Below are 17,399 nucleotides of genomic sequence, written 5' to 3' on the forward strand. Positions count from 1 at the left end.
ACAAGACTAAGTCCAGACGTGAGGAGCGAGGGAGGGAGGGCGGGAGGCGACGTCGTGGGAAGAAGCGGAGGAGTGAAGCCGGGTGATGTGATGGGAAGCGAAGGGCTCTGCCACCAGGTGCGTGCGCCTGACAGGCACCGGAGCGACTCGGTGACGGAGCCGGGGACGAGGGGGACGCAGAGAGAGAGAGGGAGAGAGATGCGCGGCCCGGGCCATCTGTTGCGCTGGGGTGGCGGAGAGCGGGGAAACGGCGTCTGGCCGGGGCCCAGGCCATTGTTCCTGCGCTCTGCGGCTCACAGGCACGTCAGAGATGATCACAGTCAAAATGACACCCTCTCAGGCACAGGCACACACACACATACACACAGGCACACGCGCACACACATACATACACAGCACACACATACACACATATACACGCACACACAGCACATACACACACGCACACAGCACACATACACACACACAGCACACATACACACAGCACATACACGCACACACACACATACACACACAGGCACACGCACACACACACATACACACAGGCACACGCGCACACATACACACACACAGCACACATACACACAGCACATACACGCACACACACACATACGCACACAGGCACACGCGCACACACATACATACAGCGCAAACCTACACACATATACACACAGCGCACACACACACAGCACATACACACACGCACACACACACATACACACACAGGCACACATATACACGCACACACACACACACACACACACAGCACACGCACACAGCACATGCACACAGCACACATACACACACATAGCACACATACACACATATACAGCATACACACACACACAACACACACATACACACAGCACACACATACAGCACACACACACACACACACACACACACACAACGCACACATAGCACACGCACTCATACACACACTTCACTCGCAAGCTCTCAGTTCTGACTCTCAGCTACCCCCCCACGAGCTCTCATGTGTAGTAGCAGCGTAACCTCTGGTAGGAGTAACGGTTCAAATAATTCATTTCATTTCCATTATTGTATTACTTCGTCTGCCAGTTTGCTACGGGGGAAATGCATTACGGGAGTCCACGCTTTTCAATCAAATCCCTGCCTTTGAGAGGTGCCGTTTCTTTTTTTTGTTTTGTTTTTGCCTTTTTTTTTGTGATAAATCCGAGATATTGGATAATTGCAGCGTTGGCACGGAGAGGCTAATCCCTGTGCTAATGCTTCCCGCTCTCCTTACAGTTATCTCTGGGTAACAAGCGCTGGTGCCACTGGGTTAGATGGAGGGGGGCGGGGGGAGTCTGAAATTAGAGGAAATTTAGGAGAAAGACAGTATGCTGAATTAGTCTGTGGAGGGGGAGGGGTGTTTCTGCTGGAATGGGGACATTATTAGATACGTTTACATGAAGACCCCATGCTCTTTGCTGAAGCATACCTGAGCGCAGGTGTTGGACTGAGAAACGGAGGCGGCTGGTGCTATTGTGAGGGGGAGTTTCTTAGCTATATTGGTATCATTTTCCAAGTCAGGTTTCTTCCCACATGAAGAAATATCATCCTTGAAAAGATACCAGGCCAGGCCTGTGTCGTCCCTGTGCCAGATGAGACTGGCGTGTTCTGCCCCTAATAGGGCATGGTCCATGAGTGAACATTTCTGTTCTCTGAGTACACTTTAAAATTTTTCTCAGATCATATTTATTTCTCTCTTACATCTTCTCACATTCAACATTTGCTCATTTAATTTCTCTCTCTACTTTTTATACATTCACATTTACATTTATTCATTTGGCAGACGCTTTTATCCAAAGCAACTTACAAGTGAGGTAGAATAGAACACAAGCGAAAAACCATACGGAATCAACAATAGTGGAAGTACTGCATGACAAAGTTCAAACGGTTGGCCAGACGAGGTACAAACTAGCAGGTAAAGCTAACGAGTAGAGAGAGAGTTATACAGCCGTTGCTGAGGGGCCATTTATCACCAGTGAATTAACCAATAATCGCATTTGAGAGGGTGAACATAGCTGGTGCTCCCCAGCCCTAACCTCGCCACAGAGTTGGATCTGAGACGCAGGGAGTACAGACGGCCCCTCTCCTTGCTGTTGTTCATCGTAAGAAGCATGGAGCAAAAATATCCTCCCTGCCCTCTCACACATCCCTCAACTCTCAGGCATTATGGGCATTACCCAGTGTCCCGGTTGTGGCATTATCTTCAAAAGCTCTGTAAAGTGCTGGAGCAGCTCTGAATAAAGAGGCCCTTATCTGTTTTTTTTTTTTTTTTTTTTCTCATCCTCATACACAACCTCTCGTTGAATTTTAAAGGAAGAAGCAGCATGCCGGGGTCGTGCTTCCTGCACAGTCTCCCTTGCAAAGGCAGACCGTCGGCCCAGCCTAATTCCAGAGCCCCTGGCCGCGGTCGAATAGTGTGCTGTGCACGCGATCAGATTAATTTTGTATCAGTGAAAATGCACTTAGAACAGAGAAGGGAGGGGGGTTCGGGGTGTGCTTTTGGTGTTCGTTTTGCCGCTGGCAGATTAACCCATCCCGGTGAGTTACATTGCGTGAGAGTTTGAAACATGCACGCGCGTGTTCCTCTCATACTTTCTGCCTGTATTTTTTTAGAGTCAGAAAGGAGAGGTAGCACAAGAGGGAGGGAGGGAGGGAAGGAGGGAGGGCGAGATGGAGAGGGGTGGGCGGTGACGGCGGTCGATGTCTCGGTCCTTTCGGCAGAGGGATCGCCGCTCTCCCGGCCCCCGCGCCTTCGATCGGCGTTCCCCTGTCCGTTTTTAATCCGGACAGAATGAAGCGCGCCGTCATTAACGGCTTCTCTCGCTCCGGCCTCTCCCGCGCATCTGTTTTCTCTCTCTCTCTCTCTCCCTCTCTCTCTATCGGTTCAATTCCTCCCCCTTCTTCTTTCTTTCCCACTTTTCTCTCCACCCCCCTCCATCTCTTCCCTCTGCTTCTCATCTCTCTCTTGTACTTTCTGTCTCCATCTTTTCTGTCGTCCCTCTCTCTGTCTCTCTCCCTATCTATTTCTCTCTCCCTCTCCCTCGATTTCTCTCCCTCTCTCTCTCTCTGTGGGGATCTGAAGCTACATTTTAAACAACCCCTCTGAAACCAATTACAGACCAGATTTTTTTCCCTTCTCTGCCGTTGCTCTCTGTGAAAGGCCAATGATTTTATGCTCAGGTCTGACTCCCTCAAGTCTTGTTTAGCTGTAGTTCTTTCTTGGAAGCACCAAACCAAGCTGCCTCGCACAAGCAAGCACGCACACACACGCACACACACGCACACACACGCACACACACACACACACACACACACGCCTCAGAGCCAGTTCTAGTGTCAAGTCTTGAATTTGAATTCATTTGAAATCAACCATCCAATTATACACCCCCCTTCCTTTTAAATATTGCTGTTTGTGCGCGCCTGTGAGTGTGTGCGTATGTGAGTGCGTGTGTGTGTCTGCGTCTGTGTGTGTGTGTCTGCGTCTGTGTGTGTGTGACCCACTTTGTGCTGCATATCTAAAAAGCAAAAGTAACACTGTGGAAATTGAGCAGCACAGTAGTGCCTTGTCTTGTCTCCAGACAGTGTCTTCTTCCTTAGCGTTAACGATGGTCGTATTCTGAAGCTTAGCAAGGAGGATCTGGCAGGAGGAAGGGAGTGGGGAGACAAAAAAACAAACAAAGCAGGAGATGCAGTGACTGGCCGTGTGTGTGTGTGTGTGTGTGTGTGTGTGTGTGTGTTTGAGAGAAAGAGCTGTGCAAATTGCACCATTGCCTTGTGTTCATCATACAGTCAGGGTAGGGGGAAAATTAGGTACAATCGACTAGACTTGTAGAAAGAGAGGACTCTCTAACAACGTATTGATTCTGCGCTGTGGAAATAAGGTAGCTATCAGGACGAACAGAATGCAGTTCTTGAAATTGAAGGCAGGGGGTGCCATGCTCCTGAACAGCCCCAGGCTTGGTGAACTGAAGGGCACGTGATGTCACATCCTTTTAGCCAAGTCTGTGTCATTCTGTCATGGCTGTAGTGGGCGGTTGTGCCAACCGCACTCCATAGAAACACATCCACATTCCAATGTACTACTGGACTGAAAATGTACTGAAAATGAACCGAAGATATTTATAATGAATGCCATATGATGTCTAGATGTGGACATCTAACGAAAGAAAAAAGAACGACTGTGGGATATCAAGTTGTTCTGGACTGCTCATCAGTTGAGGAACTAGAGTGGTGTTTTCTGAAGTATCCACGCTTGGTAAGGTAACATGGTAAAGGCTGTGGCTGCAGCATTGACAGTAGCAGCGCATGGTGCTCTTGCCTTCAGAGCACGGCGCGTGGCTTGCGTGTCACTGCGCTTGGTACGGTGGCATGCCTCTGGCTGCAGGCCGGGCCAGGCGGGCATCCGGCCCGCTGGCACCGCGCGGGCGTGAACCGAACCCAGACGCCCGCCCGCAGAGGCGAAAGCTCTTCCAGGTAACGACGGCCAGAGCGGGGGGGTGTGGCCTCGCTGACAGGCGTGGTGCAGTCGGTGTTTGCGTTTGTGTGCGCGCACGTGCGCATGTGTATTGGGGAGCACAGTATCTTTCTGTGACCCCACTGTGCTTAGATGGCCCCTCTCCTCTTTCATTGGGTAATCACCTCCCCTCTCTGTTGCTCCACAGCCAACCCCTCCACACTACCAAACAGGGGGCGAGGGAAGGGGGAGCTGCTGTTAAACTATAGCTCCGTTTCAAATTATCATGAGGGTTATTACATTCCACTGTCATTTAATTGTAATAGCACCCACGTCTGAAGTTTATAACCATTTTTTCTGCATGGGGTACTAATGAAAACTTTGAGAAATTGACTCAGCCAGGATTTAACTGACACCTTGATGACCAAGGGACTTTTATAGCAGAGTCTTTACAACCTAGCAGCCACAATCGGGTGGGAGATAATGGAACACACAAAACAGCTACATCAAAGCCTCTCTCCACATGGAAGTTGCCCTTGTCCCGCGTTACCACTCAATATCACACCACTGAATCAGCCTTCCGGTCACAGGGCTCCTTTCCTAACCGCTATGCCGTGCCGCTCCCGCCTGTGCCGCCGCGCCTGGCCTTTAAGGAAGGCCCACCGGACCGCAGGAGCTGCTGTTAGCGGTTAGGCCAGCATTAAAAGCACGATAATGCTGGGACATTAGCCAGGCCGTGGCGTGAAAGCTGTGCCGGGCTGGGGGTCGCGGCGGGGGGGGCGGCAGCCCGGCGTTATTTCCTGGACATCGGCGGACCCAGATGAAAAGGAATAGCGGGGCTATGAAATTACCCATAATTATATCATGATTGTTGTTAGCGGCTCCGCTCGGCACCGCACATCAGTCACAATATTTGTTTTGTCATGCCACACCTGTCCGCGTTATGAGGAATAATTCCGCTAAATAAATCACATTATCCCGCCGCCACGCGGTCCGCGGCTGCAGGGAGGCGACGCGGGAGCCGGGGTAATAAGTTTCAATTAAGGCGAGGGATGCGGGGGGGTTTGGGGGCTTTCGCCGAGCGCTGAACGCGACTTTGCTTCCTTCCACACCGAGGGGCCATTTTTCTTTATTAAAATGAAAGCTGCTGGATTTCGAGCCTGTCGGCGTCGGGGTGGGGTGCGGGGGGAGGTTTCCAAAGGCCCTCTCCACCGCCCTTCGCCCGTCCCTTCCACAGTCCCAGCGCCAGTCTCTGTACTCCAGAGGGTGCAGCGTTGCCTCGAGGGGTGCTGGCGGGTAGACGTTTCTCTTTTTGAGAATTAGGGGTGGGGATTAATCCAGCGGGCCAATGAGATGTCAGGATTCATGGGACTGTCCTTGGAGAGTCTTTTTTAGAGGTGAGCGGGTGTTTGGGGTTGTGGTTCGCTTCATCGCCCTCTGTCTGTGTGGAGGCGTCACCAGCAGTGGCGTCCAGTGGAGAGCCGCAGAGAGATGTTTTGGCCACCACCGGTGCCTGTCCCTCAGGTCTTTGCTGTGAGGCTCTGAGGTGAGCGCTCTCTGTGCCTGGTTCCACTGCTGCCCTTGACCTTTCCCTCTCTTCCTCTCTGCTGCAGCTGTACCCAGAGACAGGCCCGCGGCAGGGCGGCACCAGGCTCACCATCACCGGGGAGAACCTGGGCCTCCAGTTTCGGGACATCCAGAACGGAGTGCGACTGGGCAAAGTGCTCTGCCACCCCATCGAGGAGGAGTACATCAGTGCTGAGCGGTGAGAGCTGTTCCCTGCTCTTTCTCTCTCCCTCTATCCTCCCTCCCTCCCCCTGTCGCAGCTCTATTCCTCTCCCCTCCTTCCATCCCCTCCTCTGTGCGGATCGAGAGATGAGAGCGAGCTGAAGGTCTAGCGCGGCGCGATCAGCCGGAGATAAACCCAACTCAAACACATCAAACAGAGACGGATGCGAGCGGAGCGCAATCTTCCAGGCTGCGCAGAATTAACCACCAGGCAAATATCAGCCGGTTTCAGCCGGCCTTCCACGCTCAGGTGACAGCAGAAAGCATTTGCAAAATTCCACCTGTGAACGTGCCTGATGTGGAGTGCTCGCTTTTGGCAGTGGAGGCAGTTGGAGATCAGCAAGGGACGTCTACATTTGAACCGAATACAGCGCCACCACACAAACATTTTTATAGGGAGACAGGTACTGGCGGTTTGGAATTGCTGGTTTTAAATGGGGAAGGCAGGAGCGTGTAACACGTTGAATCTGGGTTAGTTCAACAATCTCGTCTGTTTCTGCTACTCCTCTTCCTCCTTTTGCTACTCCTGCTACTCTCTCTTCTTCATTTTCTTCCTCAGTTATTTACTTACACTGCTCCTCAACTGCAGAGATAAGCGGCTTTCATTTTTAATTTGAGTTTTTTTTTTTTTTTTTTTTATTGTGGCATTTGCTCGTCTTTAATTTCCGCACAGACATAAAATCACGAGCGTTTTAGAACCACGTCGTCAGGATCTTAAAATATTTTAATTAACCTTGGCGTCTGCCCACTGCGATAGCGGTCCAGCTGGACGCCCGGAGGAGAGCGAGCAAGCGGGCGAGTGAATGAATCAGGCCCGTGACGTCACCGTCAGTGAGAGGGGCCGTCTGCTCGGTCGCCTGCTGAGAGGACAAAGGGAGGAGAGTTAATAACCTGCTGCAGGTGGAGGGACGGGCGGCAGCAGCAGCAGCAGCAGCGCTGAAAGCCCAGCGCAGCCAATTATTCACACACACGTGGACACATGCGTACACACTCATACATGTATGTACACACATACATGCACGCGCGCACACACACACACATGCGTACACACGCAGACATACATATGCATTCATACATGCATACACTGGCACGCTCTTACACACCTCTACATGCACGTACACATGCAGTCAGAAAAATTCAGCTGCATTTATGCACGGATGCATGCACACAGGTGCAAGAATACACAAACACACAAATGTTTAAAAACCCCTCCTTTACACGTTGGTGACCGTGTTTCTGTGAGGTGAGGAAAGGTTGCAGGGAGTGCAGGAACCAGTCATCCTTACTTCCTCAACCCCCCCCCCCCCCCCTTTTCCTACTCCTCCACCCTTCTTTCTCACGCTCCATCCTTCTTACACTCCACCCTTCTTACTCACACGCTACCCTTACTCGCGCTCCAATGCCGTGTCCCTCCCTCCCTCTCAGGATCGTGTGCCAGCTGGCGGACGCCACAGGCTACCCCGTCCACGCGGCGCAGGTGGAGGTGTGTGTGCGGGACTGCATGGCCGACTACCGAGCCGTCTCTCCCAGGACCTTCACCTTCGTGGTAAGCAGCGGGATGTCACTGGTAGGGGGAGGGGGCAGACGTTTAAGACTACATTGCAGAGTTCTTTCCATCATCAGGATGAAGACCAGAGTCCCGTGCACCAGCACTTTCTGCTATATACATTACCCACCACGCCGACAGAGTTTTGTGGAGCCGAGGCTTTACTTATCAAATGCATCATTTGGTTGCAATGGGCTGCATGTAATGTATTTAGCAATTTGTTCTCACGGCTCCAGGCTTTCAGTGTGCTTGACTTCATGCTGGTATTAGAATCATTATTTGGTGTTTTACTTGCCTGTTATTGCAGGAGGTTCATTCCCTTTGCTGCAGGCCCCTCTATCCAGGCCCCGTTTCTGCAGAAAATATTTGTGTGGTTCTCGATAGATTTACATACGCATAAATCCGTTCAATTTCCAAAGTGATGCCATATGCGTGATTTGTCATTGACATATAATGGAATTTTTAGATGTAATTTTTTTCTTAATATCTGTTTTTCCTCATCTTCCCTCCAGACTCCTTACTTCTCTCGAGTGCAGCCCACCCAGGGCCCTCTCTCTGGGGGCACCCGGATCACCATCGAGGGGAACCACCTCAACGCCGGCAGCGCCGTGTCCATCAACATCGGGCTCCGCCCCTGCCGGTTTGAGAGGTGAGCGGGCCGGCTCCGTCACACCGCTCGGGCCTGTAGTGCCCGCTCAGTCCGCTCAGCCCCCACTCCAGCCTGCGATCCACCTCTCAGACATGCCTGACACAGCCAGGGTTCTGGACCAATGACAGCACAGGAAGTAGGAATAGACACACCCCTTTTTCCGTTTTAAGCTCCAATCGGCTTGTTGTGCCGTGTGAGGTCTCTGACAGCTCGCCCGGGTAGCAGAGACGGCTGCGTGTCGGCCGTGAGTGATAGCGTTGTTTGTCCCGGCGCCAATTTCCTGACAGGATGGAGGAACTGGAGATGGCCGCCCTGCTCATCGGCTCGTGTGTGCTCTGCCCCTGGAACGCAGCCAATGCCATCGCGTGTGAAATACCGCTGCCTTTCACCGTCCCTTTCTTCATCTCCTCTCTGTAGAACATCAGTGCATTCAGTGGCGAAATAAAATGTACGCCCTTTGCCTGTCCTGTATGCCATTGTGTAAAGATAGCTATACCATAGTACATGCAGACTCAAGTATGATACAGGAAAGAAGCCTGAGGCACAAGGAGCCTCACCAGCATGAATGAACTATCTGCAAATATCATCTGTCTACTCATATATAGATCCTCTATTTGCTGTTATCATAAATCCACTCCAGAATCCATCATAGTAAATATTATACCCAGGTGAGTTTCACCTGTAAATTATGTAAGAGCACAAAATAACCAGATATTTCATATGCCAGTTTAGTGCCGTCTATCAGTATATATTATGAACTGATATACGTCTGTTACGATGAGAGGTACTCCATATACATTTAATAACCATCTATTGATCTATCTGTCTGTCTGCCTGCCTGCATTCCTGTCTGTCTGGTGATCTGTTGATCTGTTGATATATCTCTATCCCACTGTGTTTAAATGTATTTGTACGTATGTATGTTGCTTCACAACAAGGCAGCTGTCACTCAGGCTGCCTGTGACGGGACACATTCCAGAGCTCCGATGCTAAAGCATGCAACAATCATCCGAATCATTCCTAAATTTCCCCAGCTGCTGTAATCATAATGTGTTCTTGTATTTTATTTATTATTACTCGTATGTACCTTAAAGGTAATTCCACCGTCTGTCTCTTACTATACAGCTCTATGCTATATGCATCCCCACTCCCTGCCCCCCTCCCCCCGCCCCACCCCCCCCACTCCCACTCACTCTCCCTCATTCTTTGTGTTTGTGACAAGCGCCTTGTCAAAATATGTACAGTCTTCTGAGGGCTTCTGTGACGAGTGTTGTGAAAGCAGTTGCCGTGGCAACGCGCCGATAGGAGAACCGGCGGAGGCATTAGCCGCGCATCTCCAGCCGGAGTCTCAGAGACGCGAAATTGCTCCTCACAAGACAGCGGGAATCGGCGAGAAAAAAACTCGGCCTTCCCATTGTTGCTTGCTGTTGGGAGCCGCTTCCTTTTTTTCCTGAAGAAGCAATTACCTCGTAAGCAGGTCTGATTTAGCTTCGGACGAGCGTGTGACATTATACAAATTTGAACGTGGGACGTGCTGTCGTTCGTGCACAGAAACCGTGGGCCTGATGTGCACCAAAAGCACAGGTGGTGTGCTGCTGTTTTCTTTTTTAAAATTACATGTGACGCACAGGGAGGACCTCAGTGATGCTTGGGACGTGTCCTCCGGCAAACCTAGGAGTCAGAGTCACTGCAGGAACAGGCTGTGTCCCATGTCCTCCATCCTGCGTCTAACTTACATAATTATGTCCTACATCTGTCTACCCTGGCAGGTGTGCCCAGCTCCTGTGAAAATGAGGGGATCCATTTGCAGGACAGAAGTGACAGAATTTGGAGACAGTAGGAAAAAATGTAGAGGAGCAGCTGCAGTAATGTAGAGTGATTTATCTCGCAATGCTGAAAGTTTGTTTCAAAAGCACTAGACTTTAAAATGACAGCTTCTGTCTGCGTCAGAAATATTGACTCGTTACTCCGATCTGCCGCGTCTCTCCCAGCTGTCGGATGTTTGAAGCGGGGGTTCGGTGATTTCGTGAATGCTCGCAGGAGCGTTTTATTTCTCGCTGACCTCTGACCTCTGCCTGTCCCCCTTCCCCTTGCAGGAGGAGCGCCAGGGAGATCGTGTGCGTGACACCGGCCGGTCAGAACGCAGGGGGAACGCCGGTCATGGTGGACATCAACTGGGCTGAGCTGCGAAACCCGGAGGTCAAGTTCAACTACACCGAGGACCCTACCATCCTGAAGATCGACCCCGACTGGAGCATTGCCAGGTAGAACATGGGCAGCCGCCCGGATGCGCCCGTGGCTTGTGTGTCATTCTAGCCCAAAAACAGGCCTCGGCTACCCCTTTCCCCTGTGAAAATTCCACAAAAAAGAAACGCTTCTCTCCCTGACGACAGAGAGCAGAGTGTTTCCTGGAGGTGCGGCTAGCTAAGGGATCGTAAAGCATGAACCAGTTAACGCCATCCAATTGTTTCTGTTTGTGTGAAGCCCCGAGGCTTTTCGAAGCTCGCCTGCAACAGGCCCTCAGCACCTCGTTTTTCACCTGCGATATTGATTTACGCCCCGACCTAGTTTAGGGTGGCAGTTCACACCAGGCCCTCAAGGGGGCGCCCCTGACACCTGCGCTGCGCGGTGACAAATTGCAGGACGGTGTCCCTCGGGGGAGTGGGGAGAGATGTAGGCTGCACCTGCTAGGCAAGCAGACCAGAGCCGAACACTAATGCTTCATTCTCCAGGGGGGAGGTGAGGGGGGGAGTGGAGCGGGGATGGAGGAGGGTAGGGGGTGAAACCAGCTTTAAAATCAGTCAAGGAATAAGAGTGGCGGAAGCAAGGAGGAAGTGGAGTGTTGGTGGAGTTGCGCGTGCACGTCTCAGGCCTGCTGCGAGCCGCTGGCTTTAATCACAGGCAGGGCTTCTGGGAATCCCGTGGCGGGGTTTACCACCGAACCCTGCAGCGCTTCTGCTGGGTGAGGTCAGGCAGTGGCTCCAAATCAAGGCTCGCGTCTGCAAGATGAGAGAGAGGACAGGCTTGGAAGGGGAAAAGGAGTCCTCTGTTGACTCACTACGGGAGACGAGTGGATTTAAAAAAAGAGAAGGAACCGGGGAACGGGTTGTCTCTGTACCGGATGTACCCCTGTCAGAGATGAAGCCATGAATCAATACGAGCCCTTTTGTTGAGATGTGCAGGGGGGGCTCAGCCGTAAACTTCTTTGAACTCTTTCCCTCGCCTTCCTCAGATGGAGGAAACGACCGGGCTGGTGCGATCATCGATTCGTCTCGTCTCGGCTCGCTTCCTTCATCTGCTGCCCCCACCCCCCACGCCCGCGCCCCCACCTCCACCCATTCTGTTCTCTCGGCTCAAGCTCTGGCTGATTTGTGGATTTGCTTGGCAGTTTCCCTTATGAAGGGCAGCTTACGCAGGTCGCATTTTACATCATATCCATTCACTCAGCTTGTATATGTCCATATTAAGCAATTCTGAGTTAAGCATTGTGATAAATCATTACGAGCCCACCTGGGGATTGCACTGGCAACTGCCTACATACAACCTGAAAACACTATTCACCTCGCTTCCAGGGCACTTCCTCCAAACACTGTTCCCTACTGCTGCCTGTTCCATTAATCATAGGAGGCAATGGACCGTAAGGCCCAGAGATAGAGGACACTGAAATGGTTAACCCACACCACACTCACTCGCTACACTCTAGCCTGTGGCTGCAAAAACAAGGTTCAGCCCTTGTTTTCACTGGAAAGGTTAGACGCACTCGTAAATAATGGCCTCTGGTGATGTGTTCTACATTTAACAGGAAAGGTTACATTTCGAACCTGTTGACCCCTGTGCGGTTCCACTTGTTTGAAAGTGAGGGAAGCAGAGCATGATGGGACAGGGGTTCGGAGTCTTTAGTATTTGATGGCTGAAGGGGTCTCCGGTTGACAATCCACTGGAAATCCTGCAGGAACCCGCAGGAATCCCCCAGCCAATCAGAGCCCACTGTGCCCCCTGTGGCCCTGAGGGCTTTTTTGTATGGCCACAAAGCATGGAAAATAAATAAATAAAGGGGAAGATTCCTTATACCTCTTTGAACCCCCTCCCTCCCCAAGGAACCATGTTGTTGCAGGAGATGAGATCCGGGCAGATAGCCGCCACGCTTACAGAAGAAAACCTATTTTGAAAACCCCATCGGTTAGTCCCTGAATCTTTTACCGGAGTTAAAAGGCCTTTCAGAGGAAACCAGAGGCGGGCTCTCGACGGGAATGACATTAGCCGCTGAGGAGCCTGGGAAAATGGACCGACATCAAACAGTGCTCCGAGCCATGCACTCACGTGCGGTGATGGAGGACACGGCAAGGCGGGTTTTAAGCCAAGGGGGGAGGTCGTACATTTCCCCCTCCAACTGGGGCGATCAAAATCTCCGTTTGGAGCGGCCCTCCCGTGGATAGGAAGGGTTCTGTGTAAAGAAATGCCTGATGGACGGAGGAGATCGTATCAAAGTGGATGTAGGGTTTAACCGCTCTGATCTCTTTGTCTCCTCTCTTAGCGGCGGGACCCTGCTGACGGTCAGCGGCACCAATCTGGCAACCATCAAGGAGCCCAAGATCCGGGCCAAGTACGGCTCTGTAGAATCGTTCCACGTAAGTATGGACTCCGGTCCCAGAGATCCTCAGACCAGCAGCATCCAGGCAGTCCTCATCTTCCCACCGGTCAGCCGGTCGCCCGGCCTGGGGCCTGTTTGTGCTCGACTCCTAAAAAAGACATGGAATCTCCTCCCGGCAGCTTAACCTTTGAAATGTCAACCAGCGATAAACTGGAGCTGGCAAATATCCCCTCACCTAGCACCACAGGGCTTGAATAACCTTTCTCCGAGTTCCACCTGAAGTAAAAGACATTACAGCTCAGGTTGGGGTGGGGTGGCGGGGAAGAATCGTGTGTTTGTTTTTCCTCAGTGTCATTCCTTTCCCTTGTGCCCAGTTAAATCCATCCATTGTCTCACAAAGACGGCTACAGCTGTCGTTGGGTTTACAGTTGGTTAGCACGCAGATTACCTTATTTAATAAGTGCACCCGGGTGTAACAACTAATACTGCATGCTGTAAAGGTAGCATCTTAAAGGCACTGTCATCAGATTAAGAGCGAAGAATGAGGCTCCAGGTTTTTTTTTTTTTTTTTGCATACAAGTCAATTACCCTTGACTTGGGCTGGCGGCTGTAAAGTGCAAGTCGGGAAAATTCAGAAACCCTGCAACCGTAAATAAGCAGAAACGCTTTACTGTCAGCCCACATCTGGGTCCGATTGTAAACAGGCCCTGGGAAACTCATTTGTGGAGTAACTCAGCGCATCGCTGAAGGGGCCTTCTAAAGTAGCTGCTAGAGATTTTATCGTCTGTGGTGGGGCCGTCGAGGTTCTCAGAACTTCCGTTTCAGGTACGATAGCAGCGTCCATTCAGTGAGCTCTTTTGTCTGTCCCTCCCCCCTCCACCCACAGAACTGCACTGTCTACAACAACTCCGTGATGGTGTGCCCGGCCCCATCGGTGGCGCACTCGGAGAAGGGCGTCTCAGAGATGGGCAGCGGGCCTGACGAGATCGGCTTCCGCATGGACAACGTGCAGTCGGTGGTCGTCGTCAACGAGACCTTCAGCTACTACCCCGACCCCGTCTTTGAGCCCCTGAGCCCCACTGGCATTCTGGAGCTGAAGCCCAGCTCGCCGCTCATCCTCAAGGTAGGAGACACGTCAGACAGACAGACACGTGAGTGCCACCTGCTGTTAATTAGGGCCTCAGTCCAGTCTACTTAATTTTTCCTTAATTTTGAGTAAATTTTATGTTCATACGTGAAAAAAACATAATCCTTGCATTGCGTTAGACTGAGTAGAGACCCAGGATTCATTGGTTGGCAGTGATTATAACAACCCTTGCTTCAGTCTTTTTACCTGTGATCAGAGGAGAGCTGTGCCTTCTCTCATTGGTCAGTTTTCTCCTTTGTTCCCTCTCTTATACTGGAAGCTCCCTCGAAGGGGGTGTCAAACCCATCTCTCTGCATCCTGTTTGCTTACACTAACTCTACATAATAACTGTAAATGGCCATACCTGTCAGCACCTCGTTGTATCATTAAAGATATCAAAGTGTTTCTCAGCAACTATTTATCTTTTTGAGAGCAGTTTTAAGCCTCTGCCGAAACAACTGAGATGTTCAAAAATGTCTTCAATAAGTTGGTCTTTTCATCCCCCTCCCCCAACACCCTTAAACTTCAAAGCTGTTGTAAAACCCAGCATGATACCGTATTTTACGATAATTTCCCTCATCCAGCTGAAAAGGAAAAGGAAAAAGCGTGACTTCCATTATTTCTTTGTTAGCCGAGGAAAAAAAAAATTGTAATGAAGCCGTTTTGATCGGCGAATCCCTTGCTCCGCTTGTAAAACCTGCACATTAGCAGAGCGATGAGAATAGGTGGAAGGCAATTTTACAAAGCAATCAGGGACAGTGCATGTGCATTACGGTTTCCGAGCCATTAATTTTCCATTGTGGGGCCTTGCGGGTTTTGTAAAATATAACCAATTTCAGGTAAAGATTTCTGTACTTAGGGGTTATTTACCCACTTAATTGGATGTGTTGGTCACACCATCTATTGATGCCTTAGTGCAGCTGTGTGAAATGATGCCAGAAAAATGCACATAGACAATACATGACCCTTGCTCCACAGAGCGAGTGCTGGTGCGAGGGGGATATTGAAAACCTGAGTCTGCGCTGTTTTCACGCTGCTCTGGCAGTGGGGGGAGAAACCTGTTCTATTCTGCCCGGCCTGCTCTCTCCTTGTGAGGCCTGCTGTGGGCACAGTGTCTGCTTGTCCAAACACGTCCACTCATACCTAGCAAATTACCTACAATACCTACAAATTAAATACAACAACAACCAAAATTCCAATTTGTGCGCCGTGCATGGTACATCACAGCGCCTGTGTGGTGTGCTTAAATACACCTGCTCCCTAGCCGCTCGCCATTGTTCTCCACCTTAGAATGTCCCGCTGTCCACCTAGAAAATAAAAATGCATACTGTAAGAGGTACAGTATGAACAGAGTGTAATCCACTAACTTATTACCATTGATTGCTTTCATGTATAATTGATATGACAGCATTCAAATGGAAACTTTATTATGAAGCACTGCATCTTTGAGGGGAGTATTTACAGTACTGAACCAATAAGAAGAGGCCCTTTAATTTTGCTTCATAGGAATGATTTGGGGTGGGGGGTGGGGGTGTGGTGTTAAAAAGCAGACACTTATCTGTTTTCACCTAGATCAAAAATGATAATCAAGCGCTTGATGTTAGTTATTTTTTGGTTATGTTTCTCTAATGAGCAGAAGAAAGCCTCTCCCGGGGTGGTTGTTTATACACGGTAAATTGGGTTGTCTGTTTTGTTTTTGGTCCGTGTCTTCGTGTTTGACAAATGGAGAGAAAAACTATGTCTGTCTTTCCTGCCTTAAAGGGCCGGAACCTGATTCCCTCTGCCCCCGGGAACGCGAGGCTGAACTACACGGTGCTGATCGGAGAGACGCCGTGCGTGCTGACTCTGTCAGAGACACAGCTGCTCTGCGAGTGGCCCAACCTGACCGGCCAGCACAAAGTGACGGTGCGTACTGACTGACTGAATTTCACACCACTCCACATCACTCCTGATCACACTGCTCCTCTTCACTCCTCATCACACTGCTCCCCTTCACTTCTGATCACACTGCTCCTCTTCACTCCTGATCACACTGCTCCTCTTCACTCCTGATCACACTGCTCCCCTTCACTCCAGATCACACTGCTCCTCTTCACTCCTGATCACACTGCTCCTCTTCACTCCTGATCACACTGCTCCTCTTCACTCCTGATCACACTGCTCCCCTTCACTCCTGATCACACTGCTCCCCTTCACTTCTGTTAACACTGCTCCCCTTCACTTCTGTTAACACTGCTCCCCTTCACTCCTGATCACACTGCTCCCCTTCACTCCTGATCACACTGCTCCCCTTCACTCCAGATCACACTGCTCCTCTTCACTCCTGATCACGCTGCTCCACTTTACTCCTGATCACACTGCTCCCTTTCACTCCTGATCACACTGCTCCCCTTCACTTCTGTTAACACTGCTCCCCTTCACTTCTGTTAACACTGCTCCCCTTCACTCCTGATCACACTGCTCCCCTTCACTCCTGATCACACTGCTCCCCTTCACTCCTCATCACACTGCTCCCCTTCACTCCTCATCACACTGTTCCCCTTCACTTCTGATCACACTGCTCCCCTTCACTCCTGATCACACTGCTCCCCTTCACTTCTGATCACGTTTACGTTCACTCTGCTCCAGTGTGCCGTGTGCTTCTGGTCAGACTACTCTGCTTTGCTTCACTTTTGTTAACAATGTTCCTCTTCCCTTCATTTTCTTTCGCACTACTTTTCCCCTTTACTTTTGTTCACTTGTCCGTGCTCCACTCTGCCACATTGCAGCACTATATTTCCCTTTACACTCTCTCTCTCACTCACACGCACACACACACATGCACACAAATAGCCATGTCACCCAGGAAATATATATATTTGGGTCTTATTTCTGCCAGTGCTAGTGCAATTTGATTTGATGTCACACAAAACGGCTGGCGGCTCAGAGGTTCAGATGGGTTTTCCAGCTAAGCCAGGACAAGATGTCACATCCAAGATGGGAGGGAAAATAATGAAAAGATGTCCCTTTTATATATTTATATAGTTGTTTTTGTTCATCTGACAATCGCGTTAAAAATAGACGCCTCTCTCCATTCCCGAACTGTCTGGCCCGCCGCTGTGGGGTAACCCTGAGAGGAGGGCGCAGATGTTCTCTCCCCGTGTAAATCGAGATACGTGCGGGGCGCTCCCGCTCGCCTGTCCCACCGAGGCGCCACGTCTGGCTGCGGGAGCG

General features: G+C 50.7%; 1 protein-coding gene across 1 annotated transcript in view; it reads left to right on the forward strand.

The window, feature by feature from the left end:
- The window catches only part of LOC118780137 (plexin-A1-like), a 186,703-nt gene that overhangs the window by 145,107 nt on the left and 24,197 nt on the right, over nucleotides 1-17,399 (forward strand). The window contains exons 13-19 of the mRNA XM_036532463.1: nucleotides 6,100-6,251; nucleotides 7,700-7,820; nucleotides 8,333-8,469; nucleotides 10,566-10,733; nucleotides 13,004-13,097; nucleotides 13,947-14,183; nucleotides 15,948-16,091. Of these exons, the coding sequence (XP_036388356.1) occupies nucleotides 6,100-6,251; nucleotides 7,700-7,820; nucleotides 8,333-8,469; nucleotides 10,566-10,733; nucleotides 13,004-13,097; nucleotides 13,947-14,183; nucleotides 15,948-16,091 (1,053 nt within the window). The remainder of the gene's footprint in view (nucleotides 1-6,099; nucleotides 6,252-7,699; nucleotides 7,821-8,332; nucleotides 8,470-10,565; nucleotides 10,734-13,003; nucleotides 13,098-13,946; nucleotides 14,184-15,947; nucleotides 16,092-17,399) is intronic.

The sequence above is a fragment of the Megalops cyprinoides genome, chromosome 7 (assembly GCF_013368585.1).
Source record: "Megalops cyprinoides isolate fMegCyp1 chromosome 7, fMegCyp1.pri, whole genome shotgun sequence".
Lineage (NCBI taxonomy): Eukaryota > Metazoa > Chordata > Actinopteri > Elopiformes > Megalopidae > Megalops > Megalops cyprinoides.